This window comes from Bos javanicus, chromosome 5, assembly GCF_032452875.1.
Source record: "Bos javanicus breed banteng chromosome 5, ARS-OSU_banteng_1.0, whole genome shotgun sequence".
Taxonomy (NCBI): domain Eukaryota; kingdom Metazoa; phylum Chordata; class Mammalia; order Artiodactyla; family Bovidae; genus Bos; species Bos javanicus.
Window position 1 is genome coordinate 102,049,981 of NC_083872.1, and position 23,695 is coordinate 102,073,675.

General features: G+C 40.4%; 1 protein-coding gene across 1 annotated transcript; it reads left to right on the forward strand.

Annotated features, from left to right (window-relative positions):
• The first annotated feature begins 1,028 nt into the window (after nt 1-1,028).
• On the forward strand, nt 1,029-12,831 carry NECAP1 (NECAP endocytosis associated 1). The gene is made up of 8 exons (XM_061417988.1): nt 1,029-1,164; nt 6,329-6,429; nt 6,585-6,689; nt 7,353-7,434; nt 8,222-8,330; nt 8,420-8,603; nt 10,434-10,536; nt 11,103-12,831. The coding sequence occupies exons 1-8, from the start codon at nt 1,070-1,072 to the stop codon at nt 11,149-11,151; spliced, it is 828 nt and encodes a 275-aa protein (XP_061273972.1). The 5' UTR covers nt 1,029-1,069; the 3' UTR covers nt 11,152-12,831.
• The last annotated feature ends 10,864 nt before the right edge of the window (nt 12,832-23,695 follow it).

Here is a 23,695-nt window from a genome sequence, read left to right on the forward strand (position 1 = left end):
AGGACTTCACTCAAACTCATTTCCATCAAGTGGGTGATGCATCCAACCATCTCATCCTCTGTTGTCCCCTTCTCCTCTTGCCCCAATCCCTCCCAGCATCAGATTCTTTTCCAATGAGTCAACTCTTTGCATGAGGTAGCCAAAGTACTGCAGTTTCAGCTGTAGCATCAGTCCTTCCAAAGAACATCAGGACTGATCTCCTTTAGAATGGACTGGTTGGATCTCCTTGCAGTCCAAGGGACTCTCAAGAGTCTTCTCCAACACCACAGTTCAAAAGCATCAGTTCTCTGGCGCTCAGCTTTCTTCATAGTCTAACTCTCACATCCATACATGACTACTGGAAAAACCATAGCCTTGACTAGACGGACCTTTGTTGGCAAAGTAATGTCTCTGCTTTTCAATATGCTATCTAGGTTGGTCATAACTTTCCTTCCAAGGAGTAAGCGTCTTTTAATTTCATGGCCGCAATCACCATCTGCAGTGATTCTGGAGCCCCCAAAAATGAAGTCTGACACTGTTTCCACATCTATTTCCCACGAAGTGATGGGACCAGATGCCATGATCTTCTTTTTCCGAATGTTGAGCTTTAAGCCAACTTTTTCACTCTCCTCTTTCTTTAGGTATCCAGTTTGGGATTACGGACCCGCGAATACCTCTTTTCTCTTGAAAACTACGGTTAAGAAGTGACTCTTAGAAGAAAAAAATTCGCCAGGCTTCAAAATGGTCGTCGTTCTCCCAGAGCACTGCTGGTACCTGCCGAGAGCAAGATGGCGTTTTTTCTCCTCGCTTTTCGGGGATGGAGATATCCTTAACGTGAATCACGCACTTGGAGGGCATCCTTGCCATTACCCAAAATGGTGATTCACGCAACCTCACCGTTTCCAGGTTTCAACATGGCTTCCGTAACCCGCGCCAACAGAGGTTAATCTCAGGACGCCGGCCGAACGCTCGCGGAAGTAGCGTCAGCGGAAGTGCGTCAGCGGGAGTTTTTTGGAACTCAACTCCCCGGCTCTACGTCCCGCCCCCGCGCTGACGCCCCGCCCCCAGCGGCCCTGCGAGCAGAGCCAAGATGGCGTCCGAGTTGGAGTACGAGTCTGTACTGTGTGTGAAGCCTGACGTCAGCGTCTACCGGATTCCGCCTCGGGCCTCCAACCGCGGTTACAGGTACTAACTTCGAGTCATTGTGGCACGCGCTTACCCGGTCAGGCTTGACACTTTGTTTCGCAGGTAGCAGGCCGCCCGTCCCTGCCATTGCCTCCTCTGGATTGTTAACTTGCTAGCCTGGCCACCTGGGTTTTTGTCACCCTTTCCGCTGCTGTTTCCCCACTCTGGACTGCCGACATCCTTGTTTCCGCCTCTTTAAAAAAAAAAAAAAAAAAAAAGATTACCATCCTGTAACCTCCCACCGCTCTCCCCCCGGACCCCTCTGGATTACCCATCTGCTCCTCATTCTCTTCCTGTCGTGTCTGCGCCTTGGCCAGTCACCTTTCCCTTCGCTCATCCCTGCGTCCTTCAAGTTGTCACCCTTATCGTCCCATCCCTACCTCCTTGCCCCCGTACCCCCCATTTCCAATACCTGGTGCGCATTTGTTGGTGATTATTGTGTCTTAGGCCCCTCTCTGGGTGAGATAATTTATCTTTTGTGCAGTTCAGTCTTGCCACCAAATACAGTCATCCACCATATACTGTAGTATAGGTGATACTATAGTATTTTCAAGCCTTCCTTCCCTGTTCTCATGTAGCTTTTACTTTCAGAGTTAACACAGCATTTTATCTGGAGGGCTAACTAACCATCTTGTAATCCAATGACTTTGAGGGCCTGAGGATGCTGTCAAAAGTTACGGACATGCAGTCCAAAGAATTAACTTGGAACTCACTGGGTTACCTGTTAAAAAATATGAGTGTGAGCCCTGGCAATTTAACAGCTATGTGATTTGATACAAATCTTTTAGCCTCTCCAAGCCTAAGTTTTCTCATCTGTAAAATAGAAAAAAAAAAAAAAAGGGAGGGGGTGATAATAAAACCTGCTCTAGCTATGTACCTTTAGAAGTTTTTGGAGGGTTAAATGAAATCATAATAAATGTGAAAAATAATTAAAAATGAATTTCCTAAAAAGAATTTAGTAAACAGTAAAGCAGTCTATAAATATAGTATTTTGATTTCTCTCTCTGACTCACATCACCAGCATGATTTTCCTCTTGGCATTTGTTACCTCGGCTTAAAAATTACCCTCTCCCTGTGTCTTATGTTGTACTTCCTTATCAGAGGTTCGTTCATCCTGAATCAGTATCTTTGTGCTTGCTGACCTGTGCACTAGATCCTGTGGGTTGTACCCTAAAAGGTAATCCTAATTTCAAGCTTTCAATCAGACCCCTGCTGACCGTGAATAAGACTCTACATGCTTTTTGATGATAGTCACAGGGACTAATACCTGTGAGTCAGCTGAGACCTCTTCTCCCAAGCCAGCCTTCCTTGACCTTTCTGTTCTGGCTTAGGTGTGCTCTGTGTGCCTCCGTAGTACCTGTTCTTGACTCTCTCACTTGCCTTCTTTCAATGTACTAATTTTTTGGTTGTTGTCCCAGTTCTCCAGACTAGACTATGAACAACTTGAGGTCTTCTTAAACTTAGAAGATCTTTTAAACATTTTCTAGGATCTAGCACAGTTTCCTGCACATAGTGGAGACTCTGTAAATGTTGACTGAAAAGAATAGGTTACACTTAAATTAGCATTGATCGATCTGTCAAATAAGGTAAAATAGCTGATGACCCCTAACTTTAGGTATTAAGACTTCCTAAAAGATATGAAACATTGAAGTGGGTTTCAGTTCTTTTTCAGTCCGACTTTTTTCGACTCCATGAACCTGCCAGACTCATGGAATTCTCCAGGCAAGAATACTGGAGTGGGTTGCCATTCCCTTCTCCAGTGGATCTTCCCTACCCATGGATTGAACCCAGGTCTCTTGCATTGCAGGCAGATTCTTTACTGACTGAGCTACCAGGGAAGCCTTTTTCTTCTGCTTCACGCTTTTAAAAACACCTTTTACCCATCTGCTTTCTCTGTCTTGATTTTAACTTTATCCTTCATTCTTACGTCAGTTAACTGCACTGAGCCGTCAAAGCAATTTCTTAATTTTCCTCTTACCCTTTTCCTTGTCATTCTATGTTTTCCATGCTTATTAGTGACATTTTATCCTACAAGAGGCTTTTTATATCAACCACTGTTAGTGAAGAGAGCAGAATTAAATTTGAATTGTGAGTCTCATTTATTTGCTGGGTTACTTCTGGCAAGTCACTTAAATCTTTTGAACTTTAGTTTTCTCATCTATAAAGATGAGTATAATATTATGTACTTTGTGAGATTCTTTCAGTTTTCACAAGAATGGGCATAATAACTCCTGGAACAGGTGCTTGATAAATAGTGCTTTTCTGTCTTTGTGTAATCTTTTTTGTTGTTTACCAGAAGTCATTTTATATTATGAGCATGATTTATCCTCTAGGCTGCTGTTAAAGGAAAAACTGGACTTTATAGGAATCAGAAATGCTTTCTTTGAGATGAGAGGGAATAATTGACTTTGATTCACCTGTATAAACTGTCGATTCACCTGTAAAGCTGTCACTTCTTGGACTTTCACTGACCAGATTTATAGAAGGAGAATGGGTTGGTGGGAAACTTATAAACGATTAGAAAATGGTTCTTAACCTGTAAAACCTTATTTTATTTATGATTACCCTTTTCCTCAACTAAATCATTACTAACCCTACACTGTGTTTTAATGTAATGAAAAGAATACTGGACTTTGAAGTTAAGGATTGTTACTGTGTTATTGTCCTTTTCTTCATTTAGAGAGAGTAGTTTTTTCAACCTCCAGCCATCTTAGTGAGCTTCCCTGGTATCTTGTTGAGCTTCCCTGGTGTCTCAGTGGTAAATAATCCCCCTGCCAGTACAGGAGATGTGAGTTCAATCCCTGGGTTGGAAAGATCCCCTGGAGAAGGAAATGGCAACCCACTCCAGTATTCTTGTGTGGGAAAATCCATGGACAGAGAAGCCTGTTGGGCTACAGTCTATGGGGTCCCAAAAGAGTCAGACACGACCGAGTGAATGTACAGCAACAACACAGTAGGCTTTCATGCCTATTCCACATAGCTGCTGTAAGATTTATTGCCAAGGTAGATGAAAATATGTGAAGTTCGTTTCGAAGACCAGTAAAAATCAAGAGTACCCCTGGCTAGGTCTGGGGAGTTGGAGAGGAGTTAAGGTTCAGGGCTGGGGGAAGCTGCTGCGTGAATATCCATTCACTTACTGAGAATTTGTTAAATATTGGCCACCAGACATACAAATAAACCGAGGAACCTGTCCAAAGAAGTGCATCTGGTAAACTTGTTCCTAGTATTTTCAGTAGCCCATTCACACTATGTCTACCTCATGACAGAAGAGTGGAGTAAGTAACGACTTATTCAAAAAATTTAATAGATAAGGACTTCTAGAGCATGCTCTGAACTGGATCAGATTCAGGTACTTGGGGGTCTTTGAGACAGGACATCAAGAGAGAAGGGCATGACGAAGATGTATGTTGTAAAATCCTGTTCAGAATTTGTCCTAATTTAAATTTTCATGTCTTCCTGTCTACCATTTACTTACCATCTTGTTAAACATATGTTTACCCAGATATACTTTATTGTTACCTTCTTAACTGCAGGTGTTAGTCTCTAGCTTCCCAAGGGATGAGTTATTAACTTTTACCTTGCCCTCCCTTTTCCACACTGCTTGCAAAACAGAATCACAAACGCAGTGTTTTGTAAAATTGGTTCATGTTTAAATGTCTTAGATTTCATTCAAATTCATCTAGAACACAGATTATAAGTATTCAGTGTTTTGTAATGTTCCTATTTGTATCTCTAATCTACATGTCTTTCTGAAGTCCAGCTTCATGTATTCACATGTATGCTCTGTATCTCCTCTTGAAAATCAATTAGACATCTCAGACTTAACAGAGCCAATGCTGAACTACTACTAATATTTCTTTCCAGAGATGTTCTATCTGTAGTCTTTCTCATCTCAATTATTGGCAACTCCTCTGTTCAGGCTAAAAACCTTGGCGTCATCCTTGACTTGGTCTTTGTTGTCTCTCTTTCTCTTCTACCTTGCATCCATTCATTAGAAAATCCTGCTGCCTTTGCTTTAAATATATCCATCGTCTAGTCACTTGTGCTCCTTTCTCTTCCTGGTCACCATGGTGACTCCCCCAGATTACTACAGTAGTCTCTTAGCTAATCCCCAGCTTTAGCGTTCATATTGCTGCATCTCTGCTCTGCACAGCAAAGTAATCCTTTTGAGATAAAAGGGAGATCATGTCACATCTCTGCTTTAATGGTTTCTCCTTCACTAAGACTAAAAGCTAGAGTTCTTAGAGTGGCCTGCGAGCCCCTCCATGATGTCCCTCAGTTAGTTCTCCCACCTCATTTCCTTCTGTATTCTAATCATAGCGACTTCCTTGCTTGAGGGCGATATAGCAGGCCTGCTCCCATTTTAGCATCTTTGCACCAGCTGTTTACACCTGGAATGCTTTTCCTCCAGATATCTGCATGGGTAACTCTCACTTCCTTCACATTTTGCTCACATTTCACCTTGTTAGTCAGGCTTGCCCTGACCACCCTTTTGAAAGCTGCAACCTATTCATTCTCCCACTATCTTCCTGAGCTCCTTTTTCTGCCCTGGGATTTTCTTTTTACCTTAGCATTTAGCACCTTCTGAGCTATTAATGATTTTACGTATCTATTGTTTGTTTTTTATTATCTATTTCCTGTTAGATTGTAAGCTTCCTGACGGCTTTAAACTTTGTTCCCTCTTGTATCCCAAATACTTAGAATAGTGCCTGTGACTTAATACACACTCTGTAAATATTGGTTGAATTCAGTGAAAGATAATACATTTAGGGATTTGGGAGGCTTCTGTTACCCAGTATATTTCATTTAGTAGGCTTTGTTGTTCCCTGATCAGCAAAATACTATTATATAAAGTACTATTCTCAGTATGAAAATAGTGTCATTGTGATACATTTTTAAATTGCTTTTTTGGGTAATTTTACATATTTTTATTGATACTTATTGGACTTAAGTAGTAACATTTCTTCTATTTGCTTTGGACTGTGTGTAACCTGAGGCATCTTTGTAGAGAGAATTATGAATTAGTCTTTTGATTATTTAATAGGCAGAAAGAGTAAGTAATTCAGAACAGGGAAATAGAAATATGGCAAATGATTGTGTGTAGGTTTTCGGTAAATTAAAAACATAGACCTGAGGCCTGAGACTTTCCATTTTTCTATCCTAGGGCATCTGACTGGAAATTAGATCAACCCGATTGGACTGGTCGCCTCCGAATCACTTCAAAAGGGAAGGTTGCTTATATCAAACTCGAGGATAAAGTTTCAGGTAATCTACTCGTGACCCTCTACCATATTAAGGATGTTGATTTGGTGTTCTTTTATGAATCTCTTCAGATTGTGGATTGGAGTGGAAATACTTGCTAATTGAATTTTAGACTTTTTGCTTCCTTTGCTTAAAGAAGTCTTTTTCTTACCTGTCAGGGGAACTCTTTGCTCAGGCACCAGTAGAACAATATCCTGGTATTGCCGTGGAGACAGTGACTGATTCCAGCCGCTACTTTGTAATCCGGATCCAGGATGGAACTGGTAAGGGATTGGGGATTTTGAATGAATTGAGATTTGGAAAATAGTTAATGCACATCAACGGAAATGTGTCCCAGTGCATTTATCTTACTTCAGTTTACTAAAATTTTTCTTCTCTTTGTCCAAAGTTAACTCTAGTTGCTAGAGGAAAAGGATTAACATGTTATTTGTAATAGTTATAAACACAGGTTCAAGAGGTGATTAAAAGTAGACGTAAATAAATCAGAATATATGTCTAACCAAAGAACTGGCAAATACTGCCTGTTCATTGTTGCAGGGCTTTTTGTGGGACTACTTTACCTCATCTGTGTTTATGGCAGGCATCTTTTCTCCAGTCAGAGGCTGGCAGACTTTTTTTTAAAGACACAAGATAATAAACATCTCTGGGCCACATGGGCTCTCGCAGCTACTCAGTTCTGTCACAATGGTGTGAAAGCTGCTGTGGATAATATTAGACAAACTGGCATGGCTTTGTTCTCGTGAAATTTTATTTAAAAAAACAAGCTCTGACAGCATTTGGCCCATGGGCTGCATGCAGTTTGCTAGTTCTCAGAGAGTCTTTTACATTCACAGAGGTTGTCTAGTTATGGTAACTATTATATTTTCATTGAGTAGCATTTGCCCCAGGCATGCTTCCTGTTGGGAGGATTCTTATCCTTTTCACAGGGCGAAGCGCTTTCATTGGCATTGGCTTCTCAGATCGGGGTGATGCCTTTGACTTCAATGTCTCTCTGCAAGATCACTTCAAGTGAGTGAAGCGTGTCCTGAGTTACCAGGTTGAGTGTGTGGGGAATGCTGCCCCTCCATTGAGTGGGCACTGTCTCTTACCTCCTGCTTTCATTACTTGGTAGACTAGGTCTTGTGACTGTGATTGTCCCGTTCACTGTTTTCTTCCATTATCTTTGTATCTATTCTATCCTTATAGCTGGAATATGTTTTTAACCCATTGTACACTGGTTTGGGAAGATGCTGCTGTTTATACCTCTGGGGAAGTTGCCCGTAGCTCTTAGGGGGCTGAGGAGGGGCATAACAGTAATAGCAGGGCTTTCTGTGAGATAGTGGGGAGTTTCGTGCCAGATTTGTCACTCCATGTAACTGACATGTTTTGTGCCTCTTGCGGTATTTCTTCAGCCCATTTGCTTTTGGCTTAGCTGTGGTGAATAGCACCATGCACACTGGTAGAAAAGGGCAGGTTTTTCTGCCTCAGAACTTTCTGAAGTTGTGGAAAGCCACCCATTCAGTGAGGGGGCAGCTGGCCTGCCCCGTCAGAGGTGGTCCTCAATCACAGGGCTGGGAATTGGTGGCCAGGTGCTCTCTCGTGGAGGGACATGTTTAGTCTGCCATTGTGTATAGTTCCCCAGTGGTATTGAACTCCAGTTGTCCTCTTCCTTGGCTTTTCTTCCTTTCCTTTCTACGTCTGATGTTCCCTTACTCTGCTTTCTGGAATCATGTTTCACATAAGTTAGCCACAGATTGATTTGTCAAACTCTGCTCTCAGGGAATCCTAATTAAAATAATGTGCCCTTTTATTGAAGGTGGGTAAAACAGGAATCTGAGATTTCCAAAGAATCTCAAGAAATGGATAGTCGTCCCAAGTTGGATCTGGGCTTCAAGGAAGGGCAGACCATCAAGTTGAGTATTGGGGTGAGTATGGTTCCCCTCACCTCTCCTTGTATTTCCATAAGCCTATGACTTCTCTTTCTTTTTCTCACCCTCCTTTTTTTCTTTTGTAGAACATTACAACCAAGAAAGGAGGTACTTCTAAGCCCAAGACTGCAGGGACTGGGGGCCTCAGCTTACTCCCACCGCCACCTGGAGGCAAAGTCACAATTCCCCCTCCATCCTCCTCAGTTGCCATCAGCAATCATGTCACTCCACCACCCATACCAAAATCCAATCATGGAGGTAGTGATGCAGGTAAATCTCTCTAGTACTTTTAACTTTGAGAAATCATAGCTTAGGGTTTTATTGGTAATAACCTGTTTGCCAAAGAGAGTGTCAGTGGTTTTGCTATTAAAGGCACTTGGCACTGACAAGTTGACTCTGGTAGCCTTCAGCAAGGGATTAAAGCTTTTCTAGTGAGCTGAGAGTCATGGTATCTGGTTGATTTTTTGGCTAAAAATGGGTAGATATTAAAAAGACTGTTTCCTTCATTGGACCTTGGTGAAATGCTAGTAGGCCCAGGAGTCAGATGGACCAAGATTATGGTCATAGCTCTGTTAGTTTTTATCTGGAAGTGTTTGGTAACATTTAGGTTCTGTGAGTCTCGTATCTTTACCTGTAAGATGGAGATGTAGAACTTAGCTCAGGACTCTGAGGGTAAAATGATGTGATGGCGCTTAGCTCAGTACTTGGCATGTAGTTATCATTCAGTGAATGTTATTTCTCAATCCTTTCCATTTCTTCACAGGGCAGTTGAGAGGAAATTAGACAACATCTGGGTTTATGAGTACATTTTTGTTCTTACTGTCTAGTGGGAAACAAGAAGAGATATAGTCATTTCCGTTTAAAAGATGAGAAATTAGAATTTGAAAAGGAATTTTCCTGAGATTAGAGAACCTAGTGTTAGAATCTGAAAGTTATAACTTATTTGAAAAGGAATTTTCCTGAGATTAGAGAACCTAGTGTTAGAATCTGAGAGTTATAACATATCATTAATTAATTATAACTTAATATTATTTGTTTAAAATTATATCATTAATCAATTATAAGTGATTGCTTATAGGAGCAGACTTTCTCTTTCTGGAATTTTTGAGGTAAAAGTGGTTCTAGGCTGCTGCTTTTGCTAAGTGTTGCCAGAAGGCACTGAGGATAATATCTAAGGTTTATTTTTATTTTTTTAAAAAACTAAACCTTTTGTTTTGAGATAATTCTAGTTTCACATGCAACTGTAAAAAATAAGAAATCCCATGTACTCTTTATCCAGTTAACCTCAATGGTAACATTTTGCAGAATTGACAGTGAGACTGTCTACCTATCTTCCTTAGATTTCTTCATGGTTAGGTATTCTCATTTGTGTGTGCAGTTGGCCCTTGAACAATGCAGAGCTTTTGTGCACTGATCTCTTGCCTATTCCTGTCCTGTGCAGTAGAAAATCTGTGTATGATTTCACAGTCAACTATCCATATCTGTGGTTCCACATCTGTATATTAAATTAACTACAGATCATGTAGTACTGTACTGAGTGTTTATTGAAAAAAGTCCATGCATAAGTGTACCCATGTGGTTCAAACCCACATTGTTCAAGGGTCAGCTCTAGTTCTGTGCAGTTTTATCAGGTGTAGGTTCCTGGATCCACCACCAGGCTCAGGACACCAAACAGTTCCACCAGGACAAGGACTCCTTGTGTCCCCCATTTTTAACCACACCTTCCTCCCTCTTCACCCCCACCCCTGTTCCTAACCCTTGGCAATCAGTCACTAATCTGTCCTCCATCTCTTAATTTTGTCACTTAGGAATGTTAATGGAATCCTGCAGTATATAACCTTTGGGATTGACTTTTGCCACTCAGCATGATTCCCTTGAGATTCATCAGGTTGTTTTGATATATATCAATAGTCTGTTTATTGCTGAATAGTAGTCCATCATATGGATGTACCACAGTATGTTTCACCCACAGAAGAACATTTGGGTTGACTGCATTTTTGGCTATTACAAGTAAAGTTGCCATGAACTTTTGTGTAGGTTTTTGTGTGAATACAAGTTTATGTTTCCCTGTTTCTGTTTCTTCTCTTACCTTGTACTCAGATATCCTTTTAGATTTGGATTCTCCTGCTCCTATCACGACACCAGCACCAGCTCCAGTTTCTGCAAGCAATGACTTGTGGGGAGACTTCAGCACTGCATCCAGGTATTAATGTAGGGAAACCACCATCCTCTCAACTGGTCTATCAGTGATGTGTGCCAATGTAATGATATCTCTGATCTGGGAAAGCAGGGCATCTGTAGGTCATACATGGTGTTTGGCAGGAATTCTAGGTAAGGAGTGCAGGAGTGCTGGGATGGTGGCATAAGATCACTATGGGATGGAGCTTGGGCTTCCCCATTGGCTTGGTGGTAAAGAATTTGCTTGCAGTGCTGGAGACACAGGAGACGTGCGTTCGATCCCTGGGTTGGGAATATCCTCTGGAGAAGGGAATGACAGCCTACTCCGGTATTCTTGTCTGGAGAATCCCATGGACAGAGGAACCTGGTGGGCTACAGTCCATGGGGTCACAAACGGTTGGAAACGACTAAAGCTACTTAGCACGCACACACGCAGGCAGGATGGAACTTGGGTAGCCTGATGCAGGGCTTGGTGAGCACAATTGCTCTGAAGTACAGTTTCAGGAATTCTGGGCAGAGATTTCTTGGAAACTGTTAAGAATGGAGTCCCTATCCTAATATGCTTCTGGCTGTCTCTGTTCTCTCTTGCAGCTCTGTTCCGAACCAGGCACCACAGCCATCCAACTGGGTCCAGTTCTGAAGAGCACTGGTGGGATGTTCAAGAGAGACGTGAAGAATAACAATGACTTTGAGGGCACCAATCTGAGAGGGGGGGCTCGGAGCTGCTTCCCTCCCCAGAACCAAAACCCTGGACAATCGTTCTCATAGCTTCTCCATTGCATTCAGGCTGGTGGTGTCACCCTCCTGTGCTGTTCCTTGGAGTGCAGCCAAGAAAGTATTTCCCGGCTCCTGTTCCCTGTCAAGGCAGGGAAGTAGTGGGTCTTAATGATGCTTGTGGCTGGCTCTACAGGGCTCAAAAGGCCAGGGTCTCTGAGGGGGAAATAGTCCCTACCATCTCTAAAAATTTTCCCCATCTTTAAATTCTTACTTCAGAATCATCTCAAGACCCTGGCATGCCTCTTTGTGAAGCCCTTTCTAGCAATTTCAGGGGAGACAAAAACCTTGGAACTTCTTTTCCATTAGCCGAAGACTCTAAAAATGGACAGACTGACCTCAGTGTTTACAGATTCAGAATTTTGATAGGGGGTAGGTGTGAGGAAAGACTTGCGTCCTGGGTCTCTGCTGTGTGCCCTCCCCCAGGCTTGTCCTGTGAGTGAGCAGCCCGTGTGGGTGCAGCCCCCTTACCCTCTAGCGCAAACGTTTACACGTCCCTTCCTGTGATAAGAGGGTTGTGTTGGTGGCGCTTCCACTCTTGTGTCTGTCAAACAGTGCAGCATCTTTGATCAGTGGTTGTCTTTTGGATGAAGGAGGCTCAAGGGGCTGTGTTTTCCTAGTTATATTCTAGAGAAGCAGTCACTTTCTTGCAGCTCCATCTTGCTGCTGCCTCTGAAGCCCGGCGTTACTTTGTTATGGCCCCATTATTTGACTGAAAGTTTAAAGGGTTTGGGGTTTTTAACCTCACTTGTAGAGTAGAGAGGTTGAATGCACTTAACTGTTGATCAGTACCCACATTGCCTTGCTGCCTGGGTATCTGGCCCCTTTTCATAAACATTTTACTTTGTGAATCCACCAGCTCTTCAGCAGAAAGCTGCTATATTACATGTATTGTCATTGATGAAGGAAGCTGGAGAGCCATGGCTTTAGCTGTGATAGTTTTTGCCCGGATGAGGGCTGTGATACTTGCCACCAGGGGTATGTGAGAAGCAAGTAGCTCCCCTGCCACTTTCCCTCTGCCCACCATTCCTTTTACAACGCTGTGAAGGGGTCCCGCTCTTGAGTGAACGGGCTCCAGCTATCTGATTTGTCAAGGGGCAATTTTGAGAGTGAATGTGAGGATCTCACCTCTTCCCTTAGTACCTATTTGGATATTACTGGCTGAAGAGAGTCCTTACATTTAGTTTTTAAATAGATTCTCTCTCTTAGATTTCCTTCTTGACTCTTTTTAAAAAACTTTGGGTCCATTTTGTTTTCATTGCTTCCCGTTCCAGGCAGCTCTATTCTTACAGAGCCATGGCAGGACATTTAAAAATTCCAATAGAAAACACTAGAAGGAAAGTCTATAGAATCACTAGTGACTAATAACTACTGGGAACCTATTTTCTCAATCTTCCTGTATGTTGTGTTCTTTGTATTCTCAAGATGATAATATATTATGTATTTGAATTGCTGAAAAGTTGAGAATGATGTTTAAGATGTATGTATATAAAGCATATGTATGCTGTATTGGTGCAATAATGGTAATTAAAAGTACGGAAAAAGGTAGCGTCTCTTTTGTCTTTTCATTTGCTTGTTTCCTTTTCTTTTTAATTTAATTGACCCAATATAGGTGGGCCAATAGGTAATAAAAGGAGACTTTATTAACTCTTTTTCAAGAGATGGAGCCTTTAAGAGGTGAAGGCTCAACCTCTGTCCTCATGGCTCTCAACCCACAGAGGCTTGTTGTAGAGACCGTTTGTTTTAATTATTTGCTGCTACAGTTAATTTCATTTGCTTCAAGTTATCTTCGTGATCTAGGCCACCTTTCATATTCCAGAACTATGATTGGCAAAAATAAAGGGAATCAATGCTTGTGATAGAACCAAAGTGAGAGTCACAGACTTTGGAAGCCAGGATTTTGGAGTTGTCATTTAGTGATTGTCACAGGAGATGAATCAGAATGATACCAGTGCTTCTTTTGCCTCTTTCAGTTTAACTCATAATGGGACTTCCCTGGTGGTCCAGTGGTTTAAGATTCCATGCTTTCAATGAAATGGGTACAGGTTCTCCAGGGGATCTTCCCAACCCAGGGATGGAACCCAGGTCTCCCGCGTTGCACGCCCATTCTTTACCAGTTGAGCCACAAGGGAAGCCCAAGAATACTGGAGTGGGTAGCATATCCCTTCTCCAGTGGATCTTCCTGACCCAGGAATTGAACTGGGGTTCAGTTCTCTGCCTTCAATGCAGGAGACGTAGTTTCAATTCCTGGGTTGGGAAGATCCTCTGGAGGAGGGCATGGCAACTGACCAGTATTCTTACCTGGAGAATTCCTAAGGATAGAGGAGCCTGGCAGGCTATAGTCCATAACATCACAGAGTTGGACACGACTGAAGTGAGTTAGCATGTGCATCGTGGATAGAAAAACATTAATCCTGAACTTCAAGGGGGTTTTGGGGCAGAAAACGTGGATAATCTTTTTCCAGCTCAAACCCCCTCAGACATTGACATCTGCCTTCAGGGTTGTCAGGTGAGCTTTTCTTACCACTCCCTTCCTCCATTCTGATAACCTAGATAGTCTTCTTGCTTCTAGCTGCCTCAGCTCCGTTCAGCTTCCGTGTTGCCACCAGAACACCAGGGCTGAAACCAAGCCCTGCTCGTGCCCCTTCTTCCCTACTCATTAATTGCCTTTAACAATTTTCCTTCACTTCAGATTAATGTCCAAAGTACCACTTCATCCTCAACTCTCAGGTTTCCCTTGCACTTAGTTTACTTCAGCACACTGATTCTTCATATGCTGTCAGCACCGTGGGCATTGCATGCTTACAGTTCCCTCTGCCTAGAATTCCTTCCCTTCTCTACCTGCTTGGTGAAACACCCTTCCTGTCCTGGAAGGATGGCTTACGTGCTGCTCATGGAATGTTACTTATCCTCTCAGTCTGAAAGATGATCTTCCTTGTTTTGGGGAAGGAAAATTTCAATTTGCTATTGAAATTCTCTTCTTAACTAGTTTGTAAGCTCTTGGGTATAAGGATCATGTCTTCATTTTTATCTACTCGGTACTTTGCATATACCTTTCAAGGTAGTAGATACTCATTAAATACTCGGTAACGGTGATTTTAGAGAAGTGTGACTAGGAATCAGTAAGTTGGGCTTTTCTTTTTATGACTCACTCTCACTTTGGCTTTTACTAGCTGCATGCCCTTAAGTGTTCCTTGAATGCTTTGTCATAGTTGCAGAAAGTCTCATTTGTATGCTCCAGAGTCAGTTAATGTTAGGGCCCAAGAAAGTAGTGTTGAAGATGAATTTTCCTTTAGTACATAGACTCCATGGCCTGGGAAAAGGAAATCTGGATATCTTGTAGCCCAGGGCTGATGAATTTGGTGGCTTACTGTCTCAGTTATCAGAACTGGCTAAGATTATATTGCACTTCAGTTATGTTTAGCTTTTTCTCTAGCTTTTAAGAAAGATCATTTCTGTTATTGCTTTTTAACCATACATGTGGTTTGTGACTAGAACTCATGAGCTCCCCATCAATCACTTGAGAAAGAAAGGAAATAGAAAGGACTTCTCTGATGATCCAGTGGTTAAGAATCTGCCTGCCAATGCAGGGGACGTGGGTTAAATCCTTGATCTGGGAAGACCCCCACATGTCACTGGGCCACGAAGTCCATGCACCACAACTACTGAGCCCATGCTCTGCAACAAAGAAGCCACCACAATGAGAAGCCCGTTCACCCCAGCTGGAGAGTATCCCCTACTCAACTGCAACCAGAGAAAGCCTGCGTGCAGGAATGAAGACCCAGAGTGGCCAAAAATAAGTAAATAAATAACACATATATATAAAAGAAATAGGAAGAGAGTTACATTGACTTGCAAGTCCCTCAAGTCTGGTAGAGTTTTCATAGCAACCATGGTTGAAATCATGCGGAGTGGCACTTATTTCAGAATGAGAATTGTTATTTTCAGTCCCTTTCTGAAAATTTTCAAGATATGGGGGTAATACATTCTTTTTTAAAAAGCTCTAGTATACTAAAGACTACATCTGAGTCAGGATTAAAGTAATTGTCCATTGAGACAATGTTCTTCCCTAGGATCAGTGTCACCCACTGTTAAATACAATAGTGCATTAAGACCCATTGTGAATGCTTTTGTTTGCTCTTTAAATGAAAAAATTAAAAGTTTTTATTGAAATATAGTTGACTCACTATGTTGTGTTGGTTTCAGGTGTATGACAGAGAATCAGTTATACATACACATATATCCACTCTTAGATTCTTTCCCCTGTAGGTCATTACAGAGTATTGAGTCAAGTTCCCTTTGCTCTACAGTAGGTCCTTATTATCTATTTTATATTTAGTAGTGTGTATATGTCAATCCCAATCTCCCAGTTTGTCCCTCTCTCCCTCCCCCCCCATTATCATAAGTTTTGTTTGCTTTTTAATTTTTTTTCTTACGTGTGTTCTGCCATGGCACCTGTTACAGGAAAAAAAGTCATTGAAGCGATTTCTGTAAATGCTTTATCTGGCTGCATAGCAGCATGGGACCACTAGAGGGTGGGGCTCTTCTAGGAACTACTGCTCAGATTTCCTAGTAGCCAGCTGCTGCTGCTGCTAAGTCGCTTCAGTCGTGTCCGACTCTGTGAGACCCCATAGACGGCAGCCCACCAGGCTCCCCCGTCCCTGGGATTCTCCAGGCAAGATACTGGAGTAGGTTGCCATTGCCTTCTCTGCCTAGTAGCCAGAGAGGCACTTAAAAGACATAAATGAAGACAATCAAGGGACATTTTAGTTAAAGAGTCTAAACATATACCCAAATCAAAGATTTTTGGGACTGTAGAAAAATAGCTGTTTGGGTAGGCAGAAAATGAAGAACAGAGTAATACTTTCTTCAAATTTTAATACTTAAACCTTTTTTGTGCTTAGTTGCTCAGTTGTGTCTGACTCTGCGATACCAGGGACTGTAGCCCACCAGGCTCCTCTGTCCATGGGATTCTCCAGGCAAGAATACTGGAGTGGGTTGTCATTTCCTCCTCTAGGGAATCTTCCCAACCCAGGAATCAAACCCAGGTCTCCTGCATTGCAGGTGGATTCTTTACCATTTGAGACACCAGGCAAGTCCAAATAAGTCTTTGAAGGGGGGATATACATATTAATTTGGATGACCCTGCCCCCACCTTCCGCAGATGGAGGAGCCTGGTGGGGGCTACAGTCCATGGGGTTGCCAAGAGTCACACACGACTGAGAAGCTAACACTTTTCTTTTCCCCTTCCTCAGTCCCACCAAAATAGGTGAATAATGGGCAGTAAACAGTACTGGTAACAAATATGAACTTGAGAGGAGACAGATTGCCTTGGCACAAAATTTTGTCTGCCACTTTCTGGCTTTTTGACCTTGGACAAGTTAACTTTTGTTTGCCTCAGTTTTCTTATATGCAAAATGAGGATACTAGTTCCTACTTTATACAGTTGTCAGAATTCTGTTCAGTTCAGTTAAGTCGCTCAGTCGTGTCCAACTCTTTGTGACCCCATGGACTGCAGCACACCAGGCTTCCCAGCCCATCACAAACTCCCGGAGTTTGCCCAAATGCATGTCCATCAAGTTGGTGATGCCATCCAACCATCTCATCCTCTGTTGTCCCCTTCTTCTCCTGCCTTCAATCTTTCCCAGTATCAGTGTCTTTTCCAATGAGTTGGCTCTTGGCATCAGGTGGCGAAGATATTGGAGAATCAGCTTCAGCATCAGTCCTTCCAATGCATATTCAGGACTGATTTCCTTTAGGACTGACTGGTTTGATCTCCTTGCAGACCAAGGGACTCTCAAGTGTCTTCTCCAACACCACAGTTCAAAAGAGTAAGTTAAAAACTTAAAGTGCTTAGAACAAGACCTGGTGTATGGTAAACTCTCTTACTGCTTTTGCTAATGCTACTCGGCTGGCTCTTCTTTTAATTTATTTTTTATTGGAGTAGAGTTGCTTTATACTGTTGTGTCAGTTTCTGCTGCACAGCAAAGTGAATCAAGCATACATGTACATATATTTCCTCTTTTCAATTGGCTGGCTATTCTAATCCTGGCTATCAACATGTGCAATAAGATAGTAAGTATAAGGGCAAAATGATGAGAATTCCTTTCCTTTAAAAAAATTAATTAAAAATAGAACTGCCATACAACCCAGCAATCCCATTCCTAGGCATACACACCAAGGAAACCAGAATTGAAAGAGACATGTGTACCCCAATGTTCATTGCAGCACTGTTTACAACAGCTAGGACATGGAAGCAACTTAGATGTCCATTGGCAGATGAATGGAAAAGAAAGTCATGGTACATATACACAATGGAATATTACTCAGCTATTAAAAAGAATGCATTTGAGTCAGTTCTAATGAGGTAGATGAAACTGGAGCCTATTATACAGGGTGAAGTAAATCAGAAAGAAAAACACCAATACAGTATATTAACATATATATATGGAATTTAGAAAGATGGTAATGACAACCTTGTATGCGAGACAGCAGAAGAGACACAGATATAAAGAACAGACTTTTGGATTCTGGGAGAAGCCAAGGGTGGGATGATTTGAGAGAATAGCAATGAAATATGGATATTACCATATGTGAAATAGATGACCAGTCCAAGTTTGATGCATGAATCAGGGGACTCAAAGATGGTGCACTGGGCCAACCCAGAGTGATGGGATAGGGAGGGAGGTGGGAGAGGGGGTTCGGGATGGGGGACACATGTACAACCATGCCTGATTCATGTCAATGTATGGCAGAAACCACCACAATATTGTAAAATAATTAGCCACCAATTTAAATAAATAAATTAATAAAAATTAATTTTATTGGCATTTATTTGACATTTAATTAACTGTAAATGTTTAGATGTAAAAAAATGTTGATTTGATACATTTTTTTGCACTAGCTAGTGTTAGCTAATACTTCTGTCATGTCATGTAGTTGTCATTTCTTTTTTTTTTTTTTTTGTGGTGAGAACAATTAAGACCTAATCTGTTAGCAACTGTGAAGTTTATAATATTGTCTATACAGGCTTCGGAGAAGGCAATGGCACCCCACTCCAGTGTTCTAGCCTGGAAAATCCTATGGATGGAGGAGCCTGGTGGGCTGCAGTCCATGGGGTCTCGAAGAGTCAGATACGACTGAGCAACTTCACTTTCACTTTTCACTTTCATGCATTGGAGAAGGAAATGGCATCCCACTCCAGTGTTCTTGCCTGGAGAATCCCAGGGATGGGGGACCCTGATGGGCTGCCGTCTATGGGGTCGCACAAAGTCAGACATGACTGAAGCGACTTAGCAGTGTACAGGCTTACCTCCTTTTATCACACTTGCAGATACTACGTTTTTTATGAATTGAAGATTTGTAGCATCCATTCATCTAGGAAGTCTATCAGTGCCATTTTTCAACAGCACTGTGATGATTTGCTCACTTGGTGTCTCTCTGTCATGTTTTGGTAATATTCACAATATTTTAAACTTTTTTCATCATTACTGTATTTGTTATAGCATCTGTGTGATATTACTACTGTGACTCACTGTAGGCTCAGATGATAGTTAATATATTTTTTAGCAATGAAGTATTCTAAAATTAAGGTGTGTATATTTTTCAAGGTGTTTTTCACTACAGTACAGTATAGTGTAGACATTGGGCTTCTCTGGTGGCTCATTGGTAAAGAACCTGCCAACCAATGCAGGAAACATAAGAGACACAGTTCGATCCCTGGGTTGGGAAGACCCCTTGGAAGAGGGCATGGTAACCCACTCCAGTATTCTTGCCTGGAGAATCCCATGGACAGAGGAGCCTGGAGGGCTACAATCCATGGAGTTGCAATGAGTCAGACACGACTGAAGTGACTTAGTACACACGAATAGTGTACATATAACTTCTATATGTATTGGGAAACCAAAAATTCTTGTAACTTTGTTGCAATATTCGTTTATTCTGGTTATCTGGAACTGAAACTGGTTTCTGAAACTGGAACTGATTTCTCCAAGATATGCCTTTAATGATTGTGTGGGGCATTAGATTTCCAGAACTTAATTTATCTACTGATTGAAAGTTTACACCTTTAAACTGCATCTCCCCAGTTCCTCCACCTGCTAGCTTCTGGTAACCACCAGTCTATTCTCTTTTTCTACAAGTTTGGCTTTTTTAGATTACATGTATAAGTGGTATCATGAAATACAGTATTACTCTTTCTCAAACTTTTCTCACCTAGCATAACAATTTCCAGGTCTGTCCATGTTGTTACAAATGGCAGAATTTCCTTCTTTATCATGGCCAAATAGTATTCTTTTGCATATGTATACCACATCTTCTTTATCTATTCACCGCAAATGGACTCTATGGTTGTTCCATATCTTGCTATTGTGACTAATGCTGCAATAAACAAGGGAGTGCAAATATCTGTTCAGTATCCTGTTTTCATTTCCTTTGGGTATATACCCAGAAGAGGAATTCCTGACTCATATGGTAGTTCTATTTTTAATCTTTTAAGAAACTTCCATACTGTTTTCCATAAGACTGCACCAATTTGCATTTCCACCAAGAGTGTGCAAGGGATTCCCCTTGATCCACACCTCCCCAACATTTGTTATCTTTTTTCTTTTGAATTTTGGTTATTCTAACAGATGTGCAGTGATATCTCCTTGTGGCTTTAATTTGCATTTCCCTGGTGATTAGTCATGTTGAGCATCATTTCATATATGTCCTAAGCATCACACTTGCAGTCTGGGCCCCAACCCTAGGTATCAGAACAGCATGAAATGGAAGTGGTTTCTTTGTGGTCTTGAGTCATACTAAGTTAGTCAGTTGCTTGTGACTCAAAAAAAAAAAAAAAAAAAAATCTGTTGGCCATCTGTATGTCTTCTTTAGAAAAATGTCTATTTAGTGCTTCTGCCCATTAAAAAAATCAAATTGTTTTTAGTTTTTTTGTGTGTTGTTTTGTTATTGAGTTGTATAAATTCTTTAAATATTTTGGATATTAACTTCTTATCAGATATATGGTTTGCAAATATTTTCTCCTCATTTGTAGGTTGTCTTTTCTTTTGTAGATTGTGTCTTTTGCTGTGCAGAAGCTTTTAAATTTGATGTAGTCCCACTTGTTGATTTTTACTTCTGTTGTTGTGCTTTTGGTGTGATATCTGAAAAACTGTGGTCAAAACCAATGTTAAGAATCTTCCTCCCTGTGGTTTCTTCTAGGAGTTTCATGATATTACGTCTTATGTTTAAGTCTTTAATCTATTTCAAGTTAATTTTGGGAGTGGTGTCAGTGGTCCAATTTAATTTTCTGCATGTGATTATCAGTTTTCCTACTGAAGAGTTTTGTTGAAAAGACTGTCCTTTCCTATTTAGTATTCTTGGCTCCCTTGTTAAATATAGGTTGACTGTAAATGCAGAAGCTTATTTCTGGGATCTCTACTTAGTTCCATTATTCTATGTGTCTCTTTTTATGCCAGTACTATCCTCTTTTAATTATGATAGCTTTGTCAAATCCCGGACGAGCCCCCCCCCCCCCCAAAAAAAAAATTATGATAGCTTTGTAATATAATTTGAAATTAGGAAGTGTTACACCACTGGCTTTGTTTTTTTCCTCATGGTTGCTTTGGGTATTACTTTTTTGTGGTATTTTGTGATTTTACACAAATCTTAGGATTCCTTTTTTTCTATTTCTGTGAAGAATGCCATTGGGATTTTGATAGAGGTTGTGTTGAATCTATAATTGGCTTGGGTAGTATGGATGTCTTAACAATATTAATTCTTCAATTAATTAACAATATTAATTAACAATATTAATCCATGAACACTAGATAGCTTTCAATTTTTGTGTGTCTTCAGTTTCTTTAATCAAAGTTGTAGTTTTTGGTATGTAGAAATTTCACCCCCTTAGTTGAATCTATTCCTAAGTATTTTATTGTTTTTGGTGTTATTGTGAATGGGATTTTTAAATTTCTTTTTTGGTTGTTTTATTGTTATATGGAAAGGAAACTGATTTTTATATGTTTATTTTATAACTTGCAACTTTACTGAAATGATTTATTAGTTCTAACAGTTTTTTTGTGTGGAGTTCTTAGGATTTTCTATATATAAGATCATATCATCTGCAGAGAAAATTTTGCTTCTTCTTTTCTGATTTGAATGACCTTTATTTTCTTTTCTTGCCCAATTGCTCTGTCTAGGACTTCTAGTACTCTGTTGAGCAGGAATGGTGAGAGTGGGCCCCCTTGTCTTGTTCCTGATCTTAGAGGAAAAGCTTTCAGCCTTTAATCACTGAGTATGATGTTAGCCTGGTCCTGTCATACATGACCTTTATCATGTTTAGGTGTGTTCCTTCATACCCAATTTGTTGAGAGTTTTTATCCTGAAAGGATGTTGTAATTAGTCAAATGCTTTTCCTGTATCCATTGAGATAATCCTGTGATTTTCACCTTTTATTTGATTAATGCAGTGTGTCACAGATAATAATTTGTATACGTTGAACCATCTTTTACCCTAGGGATGAATCACACTTGATCATGGTGTACAGTCCTTTAAATGTGTTATTAAATTTGGCTTGCTAGTATTTTATTGAGAATTTTGTATCCATATACATCAGTGATGCTGGCATTTTCTTGTAGCATCTTCATCTTCGGTATCAAAGTAATGCTGGCCTTATAAAATGGGTTCTAGAGTGTTGCCTCCTCTTGAAATTTTGAGAAGAGTTTGAGAAGGATTGCTGCTAATTTTTTAAAAAAATGTTGGATGGATATTTGGGAAACCATCTGGTTCGAGCCTTTTCTTTTTGGTAAGTTTATGATTACTGATTCAGTCTACTTATTTGCTATTGGTCTCTTCAGATTTTCTGTTACTTCCTGTTTCAGTCATGGTAGGCTACATGTTTCTAGGAATTTTTCTATTTTTCCAGGTTATCCAGTTTGTTGGTGTGCAGTTGTTTATAGTAGTCTCTTATGATCCTTTGCATTTCTGTATGATCAGTTGTAATGTCCCAAATTTCATTACTGATTTTATTTATTTGAGTCTTCCCTCTTCTTTTCTTAGTTAATTTTGTTTATTTTTTTTTTAATACCAGTTCTTAGTTTTGTTGATCTTTCCTATGGTTTCTCTTTTTCACTCTGACTTTAGATATTTCATTCATTCTACTAACTTTGGGCTTAATTTGTTTTTATTTTTCCAGTTCCTTGAGGTATAAAGTGAGGTTGTTTATTTGAGATATGTCTTTTTCCTTAATGTAGGCTTTTATCTATCACTATAAGCTTCCGTTTTAGAACTGCTTTTGCAGCCTTGCATGGGTTTTGGTATGTTGTATTCCATTTTTTTGCTTGTTTCAAGATATTTTTAAACTTTCCTCTTAATTTCCTTGAGCTATTGGCTGTTCAGGATTGTGTTGTTTAAATTCCATATATTTGTAAACTTTCTAGCGTTCCTTCTGGTCTTAATTTCTAGTTTCACGCTACCGTGGTTGGAGAAGATATTGATACAAGTTTAGTGTTCTTAAGTTTGCTAAGAACACTGAGTTTTGATCTAACATTTGGCCTATTCTGAAGAATATTCTGTGCTTGAGAAGAATGTGTATTCTGCTTTTTTGGAAGAATGTTCTGTAGATGTCTGTTTTAGGTCCATTTGGTCTATAGTATGGTTGAAGTCCAACATATCCTTGTTGATTTTCATCTGGATAATTGATCCATTGTTGAAAATAAGGTATTGAAGTATCCTGCTATTATTTATTGTCTATTTCTTCCTTCTGATCTGTCAGTATTTGCTTAATATATTTAGGTGCTCTGATGTTGAATGCGTATATATTTATGATTGTTATCTTTTTGATCATTATATAATGACCTTCTTTGCTTTTCACTACCATATTTGGCTTAACATCTTATTTTGCTGACATATGTATAGTTATCCCTACTATCTTTTGGCTTCCACTTGTATGGAGTATCTTTTTCCATCCCTTCACTTTTAACCTATGTGTGTTCTTGAAGCTGAGCTGAGTTTCTTGTAGAATATATATAGTTGAGTTTTGCTTTTTTTCCAGCCACTCTGTCTTTTCATTGGAGAATTTAATCCATTTACATTTAAGGTAATTATTGATAGATAAGGACTTACTATGTCATCTTTCTAATTGTTTTTTGTGTTCTGTTGTTCCGTTGTTCCTTTCTTGCTGTCTTCCTTTGTGAATTGATGATTTTCTGTAGTGGTATATTTTGATTCCCTTCTCTTAATCTTTTGTGACTGTACTGTAGGTTTATGCTTCAGGATTTTTACCCTGAAGCTTCCATAAAACATCATATCTTCCTTTTTCCTTCCTTCCTTCCTTCCTTCTATCATGGTACTGTGGGCTGATAACAATTTAACTTTGATTGGATGCAAAAACTTTGCCCTTTTACTCCCCCTGTGTGTTCTTTCATGTCACT